We start from the raw sequence: 19,597 nt of genomic DNA, 5'->3' as shown, positions 1-19,597 counted from the left end.
CCGACGATAGTTTAAGCTTAAAAACCAGTTTGTATTGAGAGTATATAGTGTGTTGATGATAAACTGTGCATTGTATGCATGTTTATTTCCAAACAGGGGAACTGAAAATGCAGTATGAAAAAACAAAGACAAAGGATTCCCGCGCAACTCTTTGCACTCTCTCATGAGTGAAGTCTGAGAAATTACACTAAATATCTTAGGTTTTTTTTATATATATCTTGCAAATGCAGTCTTTCATACGGCAAAAGATTTAAAAAAATCAGGTGCAACGAATATGATAAATTAATTTATTCATCATCAATAACTATCAAATATTAAGTAGATGGTCAACTATTAGCTTAAAGCGATGTCGGCTATATGAAAACTAGGAGGTTGCAAGGTAACTATAAGGCGTTTGTTGAAGGATGCTGAATATAACAAACACTTTAATTTAATAAAAGGAAAAGGAGATGTCTTTAAAAAATTAAAATCATTTTAATGATGTATAAATCAAAATTATTTCTGATAATTATTTATTTATGTACGAAAAAATAAAAAATCTGACAAAAAATATACTATATATATTTTAATTGTATACTACTGATAATTTTAGCAGCAAGAAATTAAGTGACTACAAAAGAAGGTAGTCAATGAGTGCTGGCTAGTGTGCATTATGTATTTACATTGAGTACATTTTGGACGAAAATGATGTTGCTTATTAGAAGAAGAAAAATAAACGTTTTTCTTAGGTGACGTCGTTATCTACAGATGTTTAAGAAGATTATTTAACATTTAAGAACAAGCACATTTATATCATCTTCATTTTAGTAACCACTGCATCACCAAACAAATTAAACTGCAACTAGACTTTAAAACGAAAGCACAAACAATTAATTTATAACCTTCCTAGGTCAAACTCACGAAGTTCAGGGAGATCTCCAGTTCCCAAACACTGTCGCGCATGATTCCAGCATTGTTGATCACAATGTGGAGCTTCTTGAAAGTTCTTAATGTCTTTCTAAAAGCACCTGCATAAAAGTAACAAAGATACATTTACAAGATTTTCCAAATTGAGTGTACTGCATTAATATTACTTCTATTTGTTCATATGTATGTATGGGTATACCCAAAATATATTTTCTTGAAATAAATGTGGCATAATCCTTGTTTCCTTCGAATTATGAATGGCATTCTTTACCTTCTAAATCTTCTTTCTTGGTTACATCACATGCAATAAAAATGGCGGTGTCAGCCCCAAATTTTTCGTTCAATTTTCCAACTGCTGCCGAACCGGCAGCGTGGTTTGAGTCCAAAATTGCAGCATGCTGCAAATAAATCGTCGACAACCATGATTCACTGTTGGCATGGTGAAGATTCGTTCTCACTTACAAACGTGCAGAAAAATTATTTACTCCCAAAATTATAACAGCGATAATATAAAAATGAGAGATTTGTTTTCATGCCTAAAGTAACCTAAATAAATCAAATGTTGTGAATTTGACTCCTAGTGAAGCGTACTGCCTTATCTACAAAACAGTTTATTTTTATAGGCAAATAATTAATGAAATTGGTGAGATTAAAATATTCATTAATGAAATAGTGCACAACTATTACAACAGGAAACCCTAAAAGTATAGGCATGTGGCAGAACTGCGAGCCAAGTTTATTACACGCGTTGTAAAAAAATTTCTGGCCTTTCCAGTTTTGGGATATCATGTGCGAATAATCCAAAAATACCGAACATGTTTTTTCATGCAATAGAAAGTGGGCTTTTTCTGCCAACATTCCAAACAAATTCTCATATTAGGTCCTTAAAATGTGTTTTTCATAAGATTTTATACAGTAATCAGTAATTTAAAAATATAATGGTCTGGCACTTACAGCTAAAACTAATAATTTTTTTCCTATTGTAGTTATTTTGAAAATATTGCTATGTTTGTTGACTTTATCAGTCGTCATTGTAAGTGCGGTTTTAAGTTAAAGAATTGTAATGCAACTATTGGGAGCACTTCTGCAATTTTTACAAATACATTTGAGCTTCCTGGAAGAAAAGCTGATGATGAAACTTTTCTGATGAACTGAACTGATGAACTTTTCCAAGTTACTTAGATACAATTTAAACAAAAATTAATTTGCTGACAAAAAGTGAGAAGCATTATGGCAACAGATATACACTTTAACTAGCTACGATCAGCAGCACACTCATTGGCTTTTGGCAACCAAATGGTGATAATGACCTGATACTCCCGTTTCAGTAATTTATTTTCTTGTGGGTGCGTATTTACTTGCTAGTTTCTAGTAATGTCATATTTTGAAGACGATAAGATCTTATTCAGAGTCCAATTTGCGTTGATACATCATAAATATTCAAATTAAATTTACGGATTCGCTATTTTCTTCTAGACAGAAGAATTATTAAGATCCTCTGGAATTTTGTTTAAAAATATGTTTGAATAAGAATACCGATAGTCATAGCTACAAAGTATGTCCATTGGTAACCATTCACTCTTGTAGATGTAAAATTACATTACATCTCATTTTAACGAAGGACTCTCGGTGGACTTGATGGCTGAGACATTATTTTCCCTACATCACTAATACCAATAAGTTAATTAGGGGACAGATTTCTAACAACCCAATTGTGAAAACATTATGCTGCAGAAGCGGGCTTTTACACAATAATAAACATACAGTTTATATATGTACTTTTGTTTACGAAAAGTTGCAGCAATAAGTCAAAGATAAAAGTTTTGTTTAACTTGTCTCTTGCATACATTACCTACCTTGATACCATTATTCAGCATTATTTTTACATACTCCAAGCCTAGGCCTGCCGCAGCGCCCGTCACCAGAGCAACTTTTCCTTGCAAGTCCATAAGCGCCTGCAATGACACATAACCACGATATGAACAAAACTCGTTAACAAAGGATGAGCAATCTAGTAGTAATTACTTCCAAGGTCCTGTTTTACAGATATTTCATAAATAAATTCTTATCTCATCTCTTTTAACAGTCGACAGTCTTTGCGTGGCTGAAGACTATAAACGGGTGCCATTGGCCGAAACGCTGCACTTATTCGTTGAATAAAAACCTTCTGTACTCGCATTTAATGGCTTCGTTAAATCGCCCACACTCTGTGTATTCATGCAAGTGACTGTGTCCGTAAGTATGACCTCTTTGAGAATATCTAATCTTCCTCGTTTTTTGCTGGATTTATGATTTTTTTTTTCGTTTAGTCTTTTTTGTAGTAATTTTTGTCTTGAATGTGCTGTGTTGTTTCTTGACATATTGCACTTCCAGAATTATCTATATGTTGTGTAATAGTTATGTACAAACAGTAAAAATTCTGAGATGCTATCTTTTACATAAAAGTAGGTATATGATAAAAGAGACCATTATCAAAATGTTCTTTGTTTCATTATTTGAGTAGCTGTAAAACATACGCAATATACACCAATTATTTTACATTAATTTCATTAAAATTGGTTTGAGAATGTCGAATAAAGTTTAAAATCAAGGTATGACAAATTTCAGTTAAACATCAATATGGGTGTTATGCATTTTTTACTATTTGTTTCACAATATTTACTTAGTAATCGTACTAAAGTATGTCAGTATACCAATTATTAATTACCTTAAGAAAGTATGTTGACTTTGTAACAATTACAAATGTTAGTGGTGGCAAACATTGATAAACACTGTGTACATCAGTAAGAGGCTATGATTCTTCAATATCAAACATGAAATTTGACATGTAAAATATTCACTAAATTTCACTACCTCCCAGTAGCGTTCTATTTGGGTTAAATTGTTTCTATATTATCCATAAATTCATTTGATGGATGTTTACCGTTAAAACTGTAGTCATATCAAGTTAAAAAATGATTCGTAAGAATTCGTGAGTAAATTTTAAGAGGAGCTACTTGAGATTAATTACTTACCTCTAACATTGTAAATAAATCTGTAACTATACACAAAAGTACGTGGCTTCAGAGTTTATTTAATACTCAGTTTACCACTTCTTACTTAATAAACTACATCCCTGTAAAAAGAAAATAATGATCAAATCTTACTTGTACTCACTTTTCTTGATAAACGTGCAGCATTCCATGATTTCTAAACAAATGAATCAACATACCTTAATGTGTCGTAACTGCGTGTGCGGTCCGTTTGCCAGCACGCTGTACTGCCTGACTGCCTGTTGTTCCACAATGCGCTTGTTCAACACGTCCTTGAGAAGACTGCACTAGCAGAGATTTGAGTTATCTCGCCTGTAGTATTGTCGTTAGTCATTTACACTAAGTTCTTGCAGAGATAAATTTAATGCACCTTTCTGTACTTATTGACTTTCCACTAGACCTGATGCACTTTTATCTGGCTGTCTGCCTAAGGTCTACTAACCGAAAATCACAGTGCTAAATCATTTAACCACAAAAAAAAAAAAGTTGGACAAATTATTAGATATAGTGACTACTTATGAAATACTTTTGGTTTGGTGACCATATTTTGGCTATCCCTTAAAGTAAGGTTTGGCCATATCAAAAATTATTTCAGACAAAAGTATTTTAGATAGTTTTAAGAAGGTTAACATGAACTTCAAAAGGGCTTGAACGGTTTCTTTTAAGGGAGTTATTGATTGTTTTTGTCCTTCAAACCATATTATTCCCACTCTTTTCAAACATATGTAATACTACTCTAAGGAGGAATAATAACTTAAAAAGTAAACATATGATTTTATATTAAGATAAATTTTTTTTAACCTCCTTTGTCTGATATTTCTCGTTAACCAACTAGACATTTTTTCCATCTCTTTATTTTATGCAGCAGTCTGTAGGTAATTTGTGCGAAACTACATCAGTTTTCATATATATATATATATACATGCATTTGTCTGCTGCATTTATACATGAAAAATTACGTAATATTGCACAAATTACTTCCACACATATTTATTTATTAAACAGTCTTAATGTTGTACAAGTTACCTCCATATATATGTATACATATTAATTAGTCTGGGAGTAATTTGCGCAATGTTATGTCCTTTTTTTGTGTGTGTGTATATATATATAAATTCAAAGCATTTTTTCTTTGTTAATTTGCTACGTGTGTCCTCGTTAATTATATATTATAGGCCTATATATGTATAAAGGAAAGAAACATGTTTAACTAATAAACAATTTCACACCACCATTCAGAATATGGGTTAAATAAGGAAGCTGCTTATTGCCCATACATGCAATCAAAAGTCGATTTATTTAGATATTTTAATTTAATTAAGTCCATAGTAAGGACATGCGCATTTTTTTCTGACATGGCTACAAAAAATACACCTAAACATATAGCTATGATAGAAATCTGATGAAATATCACGCACTTCACAGTTTCAAAACAGTTTCGTACTATTTAAACTTGAGTTCTTGTTCACTATATTAATATTTTAACAACAAAGACATTATTCTTTGTGCTATAATAAAACTCTTAAAAAATTGTTCAGATTTTTTTACTATTAGGCCTACTAATTATTAAGTTATTTTGCTTTTTAGTATGTCAGCCTTAGAGTAAAAAAAAATCCTTTAAAATAATTTAATTTTTTTTTCCAACTTTTAAAGATTCGTAGTTTGGCAATTCGATCTCGTAGACAGGCTTGCCACCTTCGATGACCCACACGCTTCCGCTTTTCGCATTCTTCAGAATGTGCAGCATGGCGGTGGCGACGCACTCCGGTCTGGAAATGTCATTCACAGTGTTGGTTGTCGCAGTAAGATTCCGGTTTACGCCGTTTAACCCAGGTAAAATACAACCAAACAATTGTGTCACGAAATAAGGCTAGGTATCTAAGTCAAGGTCACTAACTACTTCTTGCTTCTGAGTTGAGGACTCGTTCGTGAACATGACGAAGTGAACGATGTTTCGGCATACCCTGTTGCAGACATCTTCAAGCCAAATTTTCAAGCGCCGAAACGTAGGGCACTTCATCATCCACACGTACGAGTCCTTAAACTAGAAGCCAATAAGTACTAAGTAAACAATGTAAAAAATTCTTAAATGCTAGTCATAAAAATAAATTAATGCTATGTAAGTATTTAAATGTTATATTTGAACCTAAAAATGGATGTTGGTAATTATGACGTTGATAAACTCCAACACCGTTTGACCGATTGCAATGAATGTTAGTTAGTACATCTGATTGTTTTTATTGAGAAGTTTTTGTTGTAACTCGCCGCTATATAGCAGTGCTGCGCATCAACTTCTCCACCGTTCAACCGATCACCATGAAAATTTATATATATATATATATATATATATATATATATATATATATATATATCAATTTTATTATATATATCGGCATTTAAACACGGAGAATATTTTCAATTTTCACACTGTCCATTTTGCTATAACTCGCCAATAGATAGCGCTGCAGTGCATCAACTTCTATTCCGTTCAACCAATCGCTATGAAAATAGGTATATTATGATTTTTACTGTTATTAATCCTCAATAACATTAAATAGGGATTGTGACTGTGATAAAATTATATAAAAATTACAGACAAACCACCCATTTTAAATACATAGAGGTAAATAATTAAACACTGCCAAGACAACGTCCGCGGGTTTCTGCTAGTGACATAAAAGCCATACGGTTTCATAATGATAGCTTTAATACAGATTTATTAATTTATTTATTTATTAAGTACTAGCCAACAGACCTGGTCAAAAATAGGTTTGTACTATACAAATATAAAAACAAATCAATATAAACAACATAAACATGAAAGGAAAATGAGGAAGAAAAAAAAAGTAAATGGTAGAAGCGGATGAGCAAGCTATCAGCTACAACCCATTACCAAATGAATACAGTTAAAATAAAAAATAAATAATTTAGGAAAAACTAGCATTAAAATTAATGTAATATTCAAAATAGTACATGATTAAAATACATTCGTAGTGGTTTTATAAGACAAAATCTGTAATTATTAACAATTTATATTAATAAAAGTGAAATATTAAAAACAATGGGCACGTCTACTTATGTACGTGCGTTAGAAGTTTTACTTACTGAATGTAATAAAAATGTAACTTTAATTTTGTATGCAATTAATTAATAAAAAATAATAAATGGACTGAAGTGATATTATAAATATTGTTGATAAAGTATAAATTCAATAAAATTTTAAAAATTAAAATAAATACTTTAAGTATTTAATATTAATATAAATATGAGTAAAATGTATTCATTCAATTTAGTAAAATAATCGAGATTAATTTTAATTAATATTTCAAACCATTAATATGCTAAACTTTTATTATAATTTATTAATTGAATTGATTATTAAAAATGAAGTAACAATATATAAAGAAAATAAACTATGCATGTGGAAACATAACCTTACTTGTATAAATACATTTGAAAATACATGCTAAAATTTATAAATACACTTGATAAAGTTATAATTACAATTTATACCATTTATATTCACAATCAATAAATGTTTTAATTATATGGACTAGTATTCAATATCAATCGCTAAAGTATATGATTAAGAGCATATATATAAATATTTATTTCTGTGTAACCTTTTTTTCATCCTGTGAAAATTTCAATTCATGATGCACGTGCATCGTAAAAATTCTCTCTCATAATTTTTTTATAGCGCGCCTAAATAATTATAACTTCAAAAATTATAATAAATATCAACAACTTGTTTACTTCTTACGTTTGTGAAGGAAAATCAGTGAAAAATTTCTTCAGTTCTTGTTTCCAGTTCTCATCCATGACATAGAGATGCGAGTCTGTCACCAGAGAGGTGTGAGTCACACCTGGACACAAGGTGAGCACGCGGACCCCAGTACGAGCTTCATGAAATGGAGCCTGGAAGAAAAAATAAAACAAAATATGCACGAAGTAATTTTCGGTTTTGGTAGAAACTATAAACGAAGCAGAAGCTTTTAAACTTGTCCCTGTATTGTTGTCACAAACTTTTCCTGGCGTGCTTGTCACCTTTCTCCCTGGTAATATTTTGAGAGCTCTATTTGTTTTAACTAACCAGGAGAGGTTGGCTAATCGGTCGCATCAATTTAGTCCGGATACACAAGTAGTATAGCTTGGCCGGTCCGGAAACAGGCCTCAGGCGGTGGATTGAGATTGTCGGTCCGCCATCTTGGATTGTGACGTCACGGCGGCCATCTTGGATGGTTGTGACCTTGACCTTTGACCTTGACCTTGAATTTGATCCTCAAAATCCGCCAAAATTGGGCAAAATTTGCCCCAAAATTCCTCAAAAATCGCCAAAATTTCCATTTCTGTGGAAAAAAGTTCCGCCAAAAAATTTCAAAAAATTCCACAAATTAAAAATTTATTTTTTCGAGGGAAAAATTTCCCGTTTCGAGGGAAAAATTCCCGTTTTTAGTCCTTAAAAATCCCAGCGGCTGAAAATTCCTAAAACTGGCTTAAGCATCCTTAACTCAAGCCTCAGTTAAGCCATTTCTAGGAATAAGGATACCATGACCGCCATCTTGGATTATGTCGCCACCGTTGAAATTTTAGTTACGGTCGCCATCTTTAAAATCTTCATTTACTATCCGATTTTAATGAATTTTTTTTTAAAAAAAATAAAAAAATTCAAATAATAAAATTTTAATAAAAAATATTTAAAAAGCATACATTAACGACACGGAGCTCGGAGTCCGTGGTTCGAACCCGGTGGGTGCAAAAAAAATTAAAAATGACGACAGATCCTTCCCCCTAGGTGGATGCTGGCAGACTGACCCCCACCACTTTTACCAATGCACATATACCATCAGGTAGTATGACGTCATGTCCGCCATCTTATCTTCGATGCTGGAAGCCAACATCATTGTATCGTCGGCTAGAGTGCGCTGACACCATGCTAGTTTAATTCTTACCCACTAGAGTGCAGTAATCATTTATTACTGTGACACCCGCCATCTTGTCATTTGGCCGCCATCTTGAAAATCCGTAATTATTTAGCTAGAAATTCGGGAAAAGTTCCAAAATTCATTAAATAAATCACTCATTAATTTACATATTGATTCGATCGATTCCCGTCCTCGGTTCGATACCCGATCGTTGCAATAATGTTTAATCTTATGTAAAAAAAATAATTTAAATAAACCATGTTCAACATTCGTAAAGAGACTCTAAATCCTCTACGACCACCATCCTATCAGACATCAAGACCACCATATTGGAAATGTGTAATTTTAATGCTAGAGATCCGGGAAAAAGTTCAGAAATCATTAAATAAATTTCAGATCAATATACTGATTAATTAGATCGACTAAGGTCCTTGGTACGATCTAGGATGATGCAAAAAAAATTAAATATAACATCAATTTAACATAAAAGTAACAGGTTCGAGGAATTAAACACCGCAAGTTCTTTTACAAACATAATATTTATTACATAATTTCTATTCTACTACAGGATCACTTACGAAAGCCAGCAATCTTATAATCATTTAGTTCCGCAGCGGTGTGAAATGACTAATTCTTAGCTCCAATCGGTTTATACTAGACAGAGTCCAGCCAGAACCTTTACAGACATAGTCCACCTCTTCTTGACAGAGAATCTGGATACCGTTTTTAACAGTTTGCTTCACATCGTTAGAACTGTAAATTACTGCAGCCGATGTCTTGAATGCACACTTCTTCACTTTGTCATCGAACGGATATGGCTTTCCATATATACAGTCCAACCACAAGTTATATTTCAAAGGTCCGTTTGTTGCTACATCATCAGTAAGCTGATTGATTATCTTCTGTCTGATATCGTCAAGAAAATTACAACTGTCCGACTCACCGAACGTATTTAGATAATAGTAGTCTTTCAACGTTCCACGAAATGCAGACTGCGCCAAGTAGAAGCCATTTCGTTCACTTGTAATGCTCCGAACACAGTCTTAGGTTTAGTTCCATGTTCAGACGTCATAACAATCGGTTGCTGGGCATCTGTTTTTTTGGTTGTACACTTTCGTGTCTCCAATCTAAAGCGAGGAGTCGAAATGTCGGCAGGTAGTTCAGCAGTAGGAGCACAGACTCCACCTTTACATTTTTTCGCATGATGTCGCAAACTATCGATTCGAGTAAACCATTCATGACAATCATCACATCGAAACTTTATACGAGAAGGATTCTTTTTGCATTTGCTCCGCTCATGACTTCGTGCATCATGGAAAAATGCGAACGACGTATCACAGTAGCTGCAAGGATACCGTGCTGATGTAGACGAACCTTTCAGACCCGATCCAGATATGGACGTTGCAACAGTAGTACCATTTCCAGGCATACTCTTATGAACATCGATGCATCGCTGTTGCACCGAAACCTTTACTTTCTGCCGCACAGCAGGACCTTTACATGCCTTCATGTGCGTTTTCATATTATCTTTTCTGGCAAACTGCTTATGACATTTCTCACAAACAAACATTTTACGATATAGGTTCTTGACACATTCGCTCCTCTCGTGTCGCCGAGCATTGCTGTTGTTTGAGAAAATCTTGTCGCAGTAACAGCACCGATGTTCGCTAGTTGTCAAATCAGCATCCATTGAAGTCTCCATCGAGGTCGTATCGTCGATCGTCGTGGTTTCCTGCACATCCAGCTCAGTAGTTATTAAGCTATCTTCTGCTGGTGGTATCACATCTATTGAAATCTCCTCCAATGTTGACGTCGTCGTCGTTGCCAACGAGATCTGCTCCACCATTGTCATCGCTGACGTCAAGGTTCCCGTAGACGATGGTACAACGTCCATCGAGTTCGACGTTAAAGTCGGTAAAGATGCCATCGAGTTCTCAAGAACAGGTAATTACGCGACTTATGCACCAGATGAAATAATCTAGGTGATCCTTACACCGTCGACGACAGTAACAAACTGACCGACCTGCTGTCTAGGACTCGCTTATATACATGCACCGGATGGAATAATACGCTAGTCAAATCAAGAATCATTTACAATAATACTAGAGTCAAAACAACATAAAAAATAGAAGGACCAACAACGAAAAGGCAGCACATTCGGAAGCACCGACAACGAAAAGGCAGCACATTTGGAAGCACCGACAACGAAAAGGCAGCACATTTGGAAGCACCGACAACGAAAAGGCAGCACATTTGGAAGCACCGACAACGAAAAGGCAGCACATTTGGAAGCACCGACAACGAAAAGGCAGCACATTTGGAAGCACCGACAACGAAAAGGCAGCACCGACAACGAAAAGGCAGCACATTTGGAAGCACCGACAACGAAAAGGCAGCACATTTGGAAGCACCGACAACGAAAAGGCAGCACCGACACCGAAAAGGCAGCACATTTGGAAGCACCGACAACGAAAAGGCAGCACCGACAACGAAAAGGCAGCACATTTGGAAGCACCGACAACGAAAAGGCAGCACATTTGGAAGCACCGACAAAGAAAAGGCAGCACCGACAACGAAAAGGCAGCACATTTGGAAGCACCGACAACGAAAAGGCCGCACCGCCAACGAAAAGGAAGCACATTTGGAAGCACCGACAACGAAAAGGTCGCACCGCCAACGAAAAGGAAGCACATTTGGAAGCACCAACAACGAAACGGAAGCACCATCAACGAAAAGGCCGCACCGCCAACGAAAAGGAAGCACATTTGGAAGCACCGACAACGAAAAGGCAGCACCGCCAACGAAAAGGAAGCACATTTGGAAGCACCGACAAAGAAAAGGCAGCACCGCCAACGAAAAGGAAGCACATTTGGAAGCACCGACAACGAAAAGGCAGCACCATCGACGAAAAGGAAGCACATTAATTTGTCATTGACTCCAATATTCATTGGCTCCAATATTCATTAGCTCCAATATTCATTGGCTCCAATATTCATTGACTCCAATATCCATGAGCTCCAATATCAATTGGCTCGAATTGCTCCAAAAGGTTCCATCAGCCTTTTGGCTCCAACAGTTTTTTGGCTCCGATAGTCATTGGCTCCAATAGTCTTTGGCTACAATATTCATTGGCTCCAATAATCATTGACTGCAATATTCATTGGTTCCAATATTCATTGGCTCCAATATTCATTGGCTCCAATATTCAATGGCTCCAATATTCATTGACTCCAATATTCATTGGCTCCATCAGTCATTGACAACTACAGTCTTTTGGTCCCAAAAGTCTTTTGGCTCCAAATATATTAGGCTAGAATTCTTCGAGTCTAAGAGACTATGAGACCACATGGTTACAGAACTACGTGACTACGAATCTTCAAGTTTACGAGACTGCGAGGCTACAGAGCTACGAAGCCTCTAGCACACAGGTTTACGTGACTGCGAGGATACAGGACTACCAGTCTGCATGAGTACTTGACTACGAAGCTACTCGTCTACAAGGCTACAATTACAGCATCTGTTTTCGTCAGAATTTTCTCTTTTGCTCCAACTGCACCACCAGCATTATGTTATAAGATTACAAGGCCGCCTGCTTACGTAGCTTCAAGTCTACGAGGATACTTGGATACGTAGCTTCAATTCTACGAGGTCCTAAGACTTCATGACTACGTGACTTCGAGCCATGAGGTTACGAGATTACGTGACTACGAATCTTCATGTTTACGAGACTGCGAGGCTACAGAGCTACGAAGCCTCTAGAAAACGAGTTTACGTGACTGCGTGGATACAGGAATACAAGTCTGCATGAGTTCTTGACTACGAAGCTACTCGTCTGCAAGGCTCCAATTGACACATCTGTCTTCGATGGAATTTTCTCTTTTGCTACATCTACACCATCAGCATTATGTTATAAGATTACAAAGCTACTTGCTTACGTAGCTTCAAGTCTACGAGGCTCCAATACATCATGACTACGAGACTACGAACCATGAGGTTACGAGACTATGCGATTGCAAGTCTTCAAGGTTACGTCATCGCGAGGCTATAGGACTACGAAGCTTCCAGAACGCATGGTTACGAGAATGCATGACTAATTGACCGCATGGCTACGAAACTTTATGTCTCTAACTGACTACAATAGCACTATTCAGTGGTGAGAGTTAATTTATTTCATGCAAAGGTACTTGCTGCAAGCAGTTCCGCTTTTCAACATCAGATGACGTCATGTTTTGCTTGCAGGTAAAATAATATTTATTTATTTTATGCAGGATGCGGGTTGTTCACTATCGGTCGCATAAGAAGAATGGCATCGATAGTCTTCAAGGAGAAGGAAGTTCGTCCTTCCTGCTAGTGCTTCTCAGATTTCTCACGGTCCGCCATCTTGGATTGCGACGTCACGGCTGCCATCTTGGATGGGTGTGACTTTGACCTTTGACCGAAACCGCAGGAATGATCGCAAGCACACGGATTAACCATCATAATATTGATAAGAATAATCAGGAGCACACGGAGAAAACCATCATAATATTGGCAAGAATAATCAGGAGCACACGGAGAAAAACGACACATGTTTTCTTTGATATCATAAAATTACAGGAAAAAAATATTTAAAAATAAAAATAAATTAATAAAAAATTTTAAAATAAAAACAAAAAATACATAAAATTCTGGCTTGTACTAGAACTCTATCTTTGCTCAACAATGATAAGTTTACAAGCTAGCAGAATCTTATGTATTTTTTGTTTTTATTTTAAAATTTTTTATTAATTTATTTTTATTTTTAAATATTTTTTTCCTGTAATTTTATGATATCAAAGAAAACATGTGTCGTTATTCACCGTGTGATCTTGATTATTCTTGCCAATATTATGATGGTTTTCTCCGTGTGCTCCTGATTATTCTTATCAATATTATGATGGTTAATCCGTGTGCTTGCGATCATTCCTGCGGTTTCGGTCAAAGGTCAAAGTCACACCCATCCAAGATGGCAGCCGTGACGTCGCAATCCAAGATGGCGGACCGTGAGAAATCTGAGAAGCACTAGCAGGAAGGACGAACTTCCTTCTCCTTGAAGACTATCGATGCCATTCTTCTTATGCGACCGATAGTGAACAACCCGCATCCTGCATAAAATAAATAAATATTATTTTACCTGCAAGCAAAACATGACGTCATCTGATGTTGAAAAGCGGAACTGCTTGCAGCAAGTACCTTTGCATGAAATAAATTAACTCTCACCACTGAATAGTACTATTGTAGTCAGTTAGAGACATAAAGTTTCGTAGCCATGCGGTCAATTAGTCATGCATTCTCGTAACCATGCGTTCTGGAAGCTTCGTAGTCCTATAGCCTCGCGATGACGTAACCTTGAAGACTTGCAATCGCATAGTCTCGTAACCTCATGGTTCGTAGTCTCGTAGTCATGATGTATTGGAGCCTCGTAGACTTGAAGCTACGTAAGCAAGTAGCTTTGTAATCTTATAACATAATGCTGATGGTGTAGATGTAGCAAAAGAGAAAATTCCATCGAAGACAGATGTGTCAATTGGAGCCTTGCAGACGAGTAGCTTCGTAGTCAAGAACTCATGCAGACTTGTATTCCTGTATCCACGCAGTCACGTAAACTCGTTTTCTAGAGGCTTCGTAGCTCTGTAGCCTCGCAGTCTCGTAAACATGAAGATTCGTAGTCACGTAATCTCGTAACCTCATGGCTCGAAGTCGCGTAGTCATGAAGTCTTAGGACCTCGTAGAATTGAAGCTACGTATCCAAGTATCCTCGTAGACTTGAAGCTACGTAAGCAGGCGGCCTTGTAATCTTATAACATAATGCTGGTGGTGCAGTTGGAGCAAAAGAGAAAATTCTGACGAAAACAGATGCTGTAATTGTAGCCTTGTAGACGAGTAGCTTCGTAGTCAAGTACTCATGCAGACTGGTAGTCCTGTATCCTCGCAGTCACGTAAACCTGTGTGCTAGAGGCTTCGTAGCTCTGTAGCCTCGCAGTCTCGTAAACTTGAAGATTCGTAGTCACGTAGTTCTGTAACCATGTGGTCTCATAGTCTCTTAGACTCGAAGAATTCTAGCCTAATATATTTGGAGCCAAAAGACTTTTGGGACCAAAAGACTGTAGTTGTCAATGACTGATGGAGCCAATGAATATTGGAGTCAATGAATATTGGAGCCATTGAATATTGGAGCCAATGAATATTGGAGCCAATGAATATTGGAACCAATGAATATTGCAGTCAATGATTATTGGAGCCAATGAATATTGTAGCCAAAGACTATTGGAGCCAATGACTATCGGAGCCAAAAAACTGTTGGAGCCAAAAGGCTGATGGAACCTTTTGGAGCAATTCGAGCCAATTGATATTGGAGCTCATGGATATTGGAGTCAATGAATATTGGAGCCAATGAATATTGGAGCTAATGAATATTGGAGCCAATGAATATTGGAGTCAATGACAAATTAATGTGCTTCCTTTTCGTCGATGGTGCTGCCTTTTCGTTGTCGGTGCTTCCAAATGTGCTTCCTTTTCGTTGGCGGTGCTGCCTTTTCTTTGTCGGTGCTTCCAAATGTGCTTCCTTTTCGTTGGCGGTGCTGCCTTTTCGTTGTCGGTGCTTCCAAATGTGCTTCCTTTTCGTTGGCGGTGCGGCCTTTTCGTTGATGGTGCTTCCTTTTCGTTGTCGGTGCTTCCAAATGTGCTTCCTTTTCGTTGGCGGTGCGACCTTTTCGTTGTCGGTGCTTCCAAATGTGCTTCCTTTTCGTTGGCGGTGCGGCCTTTTCGTTGTCGGTGCTTCCAAATGTGCTGCCTTTTCGTTGTCGGTGCTGCCTTTTCTTTGTCGGTGCTTCCAAATGTGCTGCCTTTTCGTTGTCGGTGCTGCCTTTTCGTTGTCGGTGCTTCCAAATGTGCTGCCTTTTCGGTGTCGGTGCTGCCTTTTCGTTGTCGGTGCTTCCAAATGTGCTGCCTTTTCGTTGTCGGTGCTTCCAAATGTGCTGCCTTTTCGTTGTCGGTGCTGCCTTTTCGTTGTCGGTGCTTCCAAATGTGCTGCCTTTTCGTTGTCGGTGCTTCCAAATGTGCTGCCTTTTCGTTGTCGGTGCTTCCAAATGTGCTGCCTTTTCGTTGTCGGTGCTTCCAAATGTGCTGCCTTTTCGTTGTCGGTGCTTCCAAATGTGCTGCCTTTTCGTTGTCGGTGCTTCCGAATGTGCTGCCTTTTCGTTGTTGGTCCTTCTATTTTTTATGTTGTTTTGACTCTAGTATTATTGTAAATGATTCTTGATTTGACTAGCGTATTATTCCATCCGGTGCATGTATATAAGCGAGTCCTAGACAGCAGGTCGGTCAGTTTGTTACTGTCGTCGACGGTGTAAGGATCACCTAGATTATTTCATCTGGTGCATAAGTCGCGTAATTACCTGTTCTTGAGAACTCGATGGCATCTTTACCGACTTTAACGTCGAACTCGATGGACGTTGTACCATCGTCTACGGGAACCTTGACGTCAGCGATGACAATGGTGGAGCAGATCTCGTTGGCAACGACGACGACGTCAACATTGGAGGAGATTTCAATAGATGTGATACCACCAGCAGAAGATAGCTTAATAACTACTGAGCTGGATGTGCAGGAAACCACGACGATCGACGATACGACCTCGATGGAGACTTCAATGGATGCTGATTTGACAACTAGCGAACATCGGTGCTGTTACTGCGACAAGATTTTCTCAAACAACAGCAATGCTCGGCGACACGAGAGGAGCGAATGTGTCAAGAACCTATATCGTAAAATGTTTGTTTGTGAGAAATGTCATAAGCAGTTTGCCAGAAAATATAATATGAAAACGCACATGAAGGCATGTAAAGGTCCTGCTGTGCGGCAGAAAGTAAAGGTTTCGGTGCAACAGCGATGCATCGATGTTCATAAGATTATGCCTGGAAATGGTACTACTGTTGCAACGTCCATATCTGGATCGGGTCTGAAAGGTTCGTCTACATCAGCACGGTATCCTTGCAGCTACTGTGATACGTCGTTCGCATTTTTCCATGATGCACGAAGTCATGAGCGGAGCAAATGCAAAAAGAATCCTTCTCGTATAAAGTTTCGATGTGATGATTGTCATGAATGGTTTACTCGAATCGATAGTTTGCGACATCATGCGAAAAAATGTAAAGGTGGAGTCTGTGCTCCTACTGCTGAACTACCTGCCGACATTTCGACTCCTCGCTTTAGATTGGAGACACGAAAGTGTACAACCAAAAAAACAGATGCCCAGCAACCGATTGTTATGACGTCTGAACATGGAACTAAACCTAAGACTGTGTTCGGAGCATTACAAGTGAACGAAATGGCTTCTACTTGGCGCAGTCTGCATTTCGTGGAACGTTGAAAGACTACTATTATCTAAATACGTTCGGTGAGTCGGACAGTTGTAATTTTCTTGACGATATCAGACAGAAGATAATCAATCAGCTTACTGATGATGTAGCAACAAACGGACCTTTGAAATATAACTTGTGGTTGGACTGTATATATGGAAAGCCATATCCGTTCGATGACAAAGTGAAGAAGTGTGCATTCAAGACATCGGCTGCAGTAATTTACAGTTCTAACGATGTGAAGCAAATTGTTAAAAACGGTATCCAGAAACTCTGTCAAGAAGAGGTGGACTATGTCTGTAAAGGTTCTGGCTGGACTCTGTCTAGTATAAACCGATTGGAGCTAAGAATTAGTCATTTCACACCGCTGCGGAACTAAATGATTATAAGATTGCTGGCTTTCGTAAGTGATCCTGTAGTAGAATAGAAATTATGTAATAAATATTATGTTTGTAAAAGAACTTGCGGTGTTTAATTCCTCGAACCTGTTACTTTTATGTTAAATTGATGTTATATTTAATTTTTTTTGCATCATCCTAGATCGTACCAAGGACCTTAGTCGATCTAATTAATCAGTATATTGATCGGAAATTTATTTAATGATTTCTGAACTTTTTCCCGGATCTCTAGCATTAAAATTACACATTTCCAATATGGTGGTCTTGATGTCTGATAGGATGGTGGTCGTAGAGGATTTAGAGTCTCTTTACGAATGTTGAACATGGTTTATTTAAATTATTTTTTTACATAAGATTAAACATTATTGCAACGATCGGGTATCGAACCGAGGACGGGAATCGATCGAATCAATATGTAAATTAATGAGTGATTTATTTAATGAATTTTGGAACTTTTCCCGAATTTCTAGCTAAATAATTACGGATTTTCAAGATGGCGGCCAAATGACAAGATGGCGGGTGTCACAGTAATAAATGATTACTGCACTCTAGTGGGTAAGAATTAAACTAGCATGGTGTCAGCGCACTCTAGCCGACGATACAATGATGTTGGCTTCCAGCATCGAAGATAATATGGCGGACATGACGTCATACTACCTGATGGTATATGTGCATTGGTAAAAGTGGTGGGGGTCAGTCTGCCAGCATCCACCTAGGGGGAAGGATCTGTCGTCATTTTTAATTTTTTTTGCACCCACCGGGTTCGAACCACGGACTCCGAGCTCCGTGTCGTTAATGTATGCTTTTTAAATATTTTTTATTAAAATTTTATTATTTGAATTTTTTTATAATTTTTAAAAAAAAATTCATTAAAATCGGATAGTAAATGAAGATTTTAAAGATGGCGACCGTAACTAAAATTGCAACGGTGGCGACATTATCCAAGATGGCGGTCATGGTATCCTTATTCCTAGAAATGGCTTAACTGAGGCTTGAGTTAAGGATGCTTAAGCCAGTTTTAGGAATTTTCAGCCGCTGGGATTTTTAAGGACTAAAAACGGGAATTTTTCCCTCGAAACGGGAAGTTTTTCCCTCGAAAAAAAAAATTTTTAATTTGTGGAATTTTTTGAAATTTTTTGGCGGAACTTTTTTCCACAGAAATGGAAATTTTGGCAATTTTTGAGGAATTTTGGGGCAAATTTTGCCCAATTTTGGCGGATTTTGAGGATCAAATTCAAGGTCAAGGTCAAAGGTCAAGGTCACAACCATCCAAGATGGCCGCCGTGACGTCACAATCCAAGATGGCGGACCGACAATCTCAATCCACCGCCTGAGGCCTGTTTCCGGACCGGCCAAGCTATATTACTTACACATTATATGTAGGGCTCGAATAGAAATTAAAGTGACGCAATTAGGATCTCCTGATGGCCAAGCGTTTAAGAAATGAAATTTCCTACTAATGAGATCGTGTCCCTCTGATGGGATCGTATCCTACTTAGTTGAATGTTCTTGCAGATGTGAGTCATTTTTTGTCGAATGTGGGTTTTCTGTTAAATTTTCGGCCAAATGTGCGTCTTTTTTTTTGTCGAATTGAGTCCTCTTTGTCGAATGTTCGTGCGAATGTACGTCCTTGTCATTACATGTGCGTAGTGATGTCGGTAGTATCGTATCCTACTGATGGAATTTTATCCCTTTGATGGAATCGTATATCCACTAATGAGATAGTATCTACCGTATCCTGTCCATTGTATACTACTGATGGGATCATATCACTTTGATGGGATCGTATCCTACTGATGAGATCGTATCCCTTTGATGGGATCTTATCCGTCTGATGAGATCGTATCCCTGTCGATGGGATCTTATCCTACTGATTAGATAACATCCCACTGATGAAATAGTATCCCTACTGACGGGATCATATATCTAATAATGGGATCGTATCTAACATATCCTGT

The 19,597-nt window shown here is 37.3% G+C and overlaps 2 protein-coding genes across 2 annotated transcripts in view; both read right to left on the bottom strand.

Moving 5' to 3' along the window:
* The window catches only part of LOC134537073 (uncharacterized), a 67,300-nt gene extending 63,303 nt beyond the window's left edge, over positions 1 to 3,997 (bottom strand). Inside the window, exons 1-4 of the mRNA XM_063377354.1 lie at positions 3,921 to 3,997; positions 2,763 to 2,861; positions 1,178 to 1,304; positions 901 to 1,007 (exon numbers count right to left, since the gene is read on the bottom strand). Coding sequence (XP_063233424.1) covers positions 901 to 1,007; positions 1,178 to 1,304; positions 2,763 to 2,861; positions 3,921 to 3,929 — 342 coding nt within the window. The 5' untranslated portion in view covers positions 3,930 to 3,997. The remainder of the gene's footprint in view (positions 1 to 900; positions 1,008 to 1,177; positions 1,305 to 2,762; positions 2,862 to 3,920) is intronic.
* A 1,208-nt stretch (positions 3,998 to 5,205) lies between these two features.
* The window catches only part of LOC134529544 (15-hydroxyprostaglandin dehydrogenase [NAD(+)]-like), a 38,564-nt gene continuing 24,172 nt past the window's right edge, over positions 5,206 to 19,597 (bottom strand). The window contains exons 6-7 of the mRNA XM_063363751.1: positions 7,702 to 7,856; positions 5,206 to 5,707 (exon numbers count right to left, since the gene is read on the bottom strand). Coding sequence (XP_063219821.1) covers positions 5,566 to 5,707; positions 7,702 to 7,856 — 297 coding nt within the window. The 3' untranslated portion in view covers positions 5,206 to 5,565. The remainder of the gene's footprint in view (positions 5,708 to 7,701; positions 7,857 to 19,597) is intronic.

Source organism: Bacillus rossius, chromosome 1 (assembly GCF_032445375.1).
Source record: "Bacillus rossius redtenbacheri isolate Brsri chromosome 1, Brsri_v3, whole genome shotgun sequence".
Classification (NCBI taxonomy): Eukaryota; Metazoa; Arthropoda; class Insecta; order Phasmatodea; family Bacillidae; genus Bacillus; species Bacillus rossius.
The sequence above is the reverse complement of the archived record's forward strand: the minus strand, read 5'-3'. Positions and strand labels throughout refer to the sequence as shown.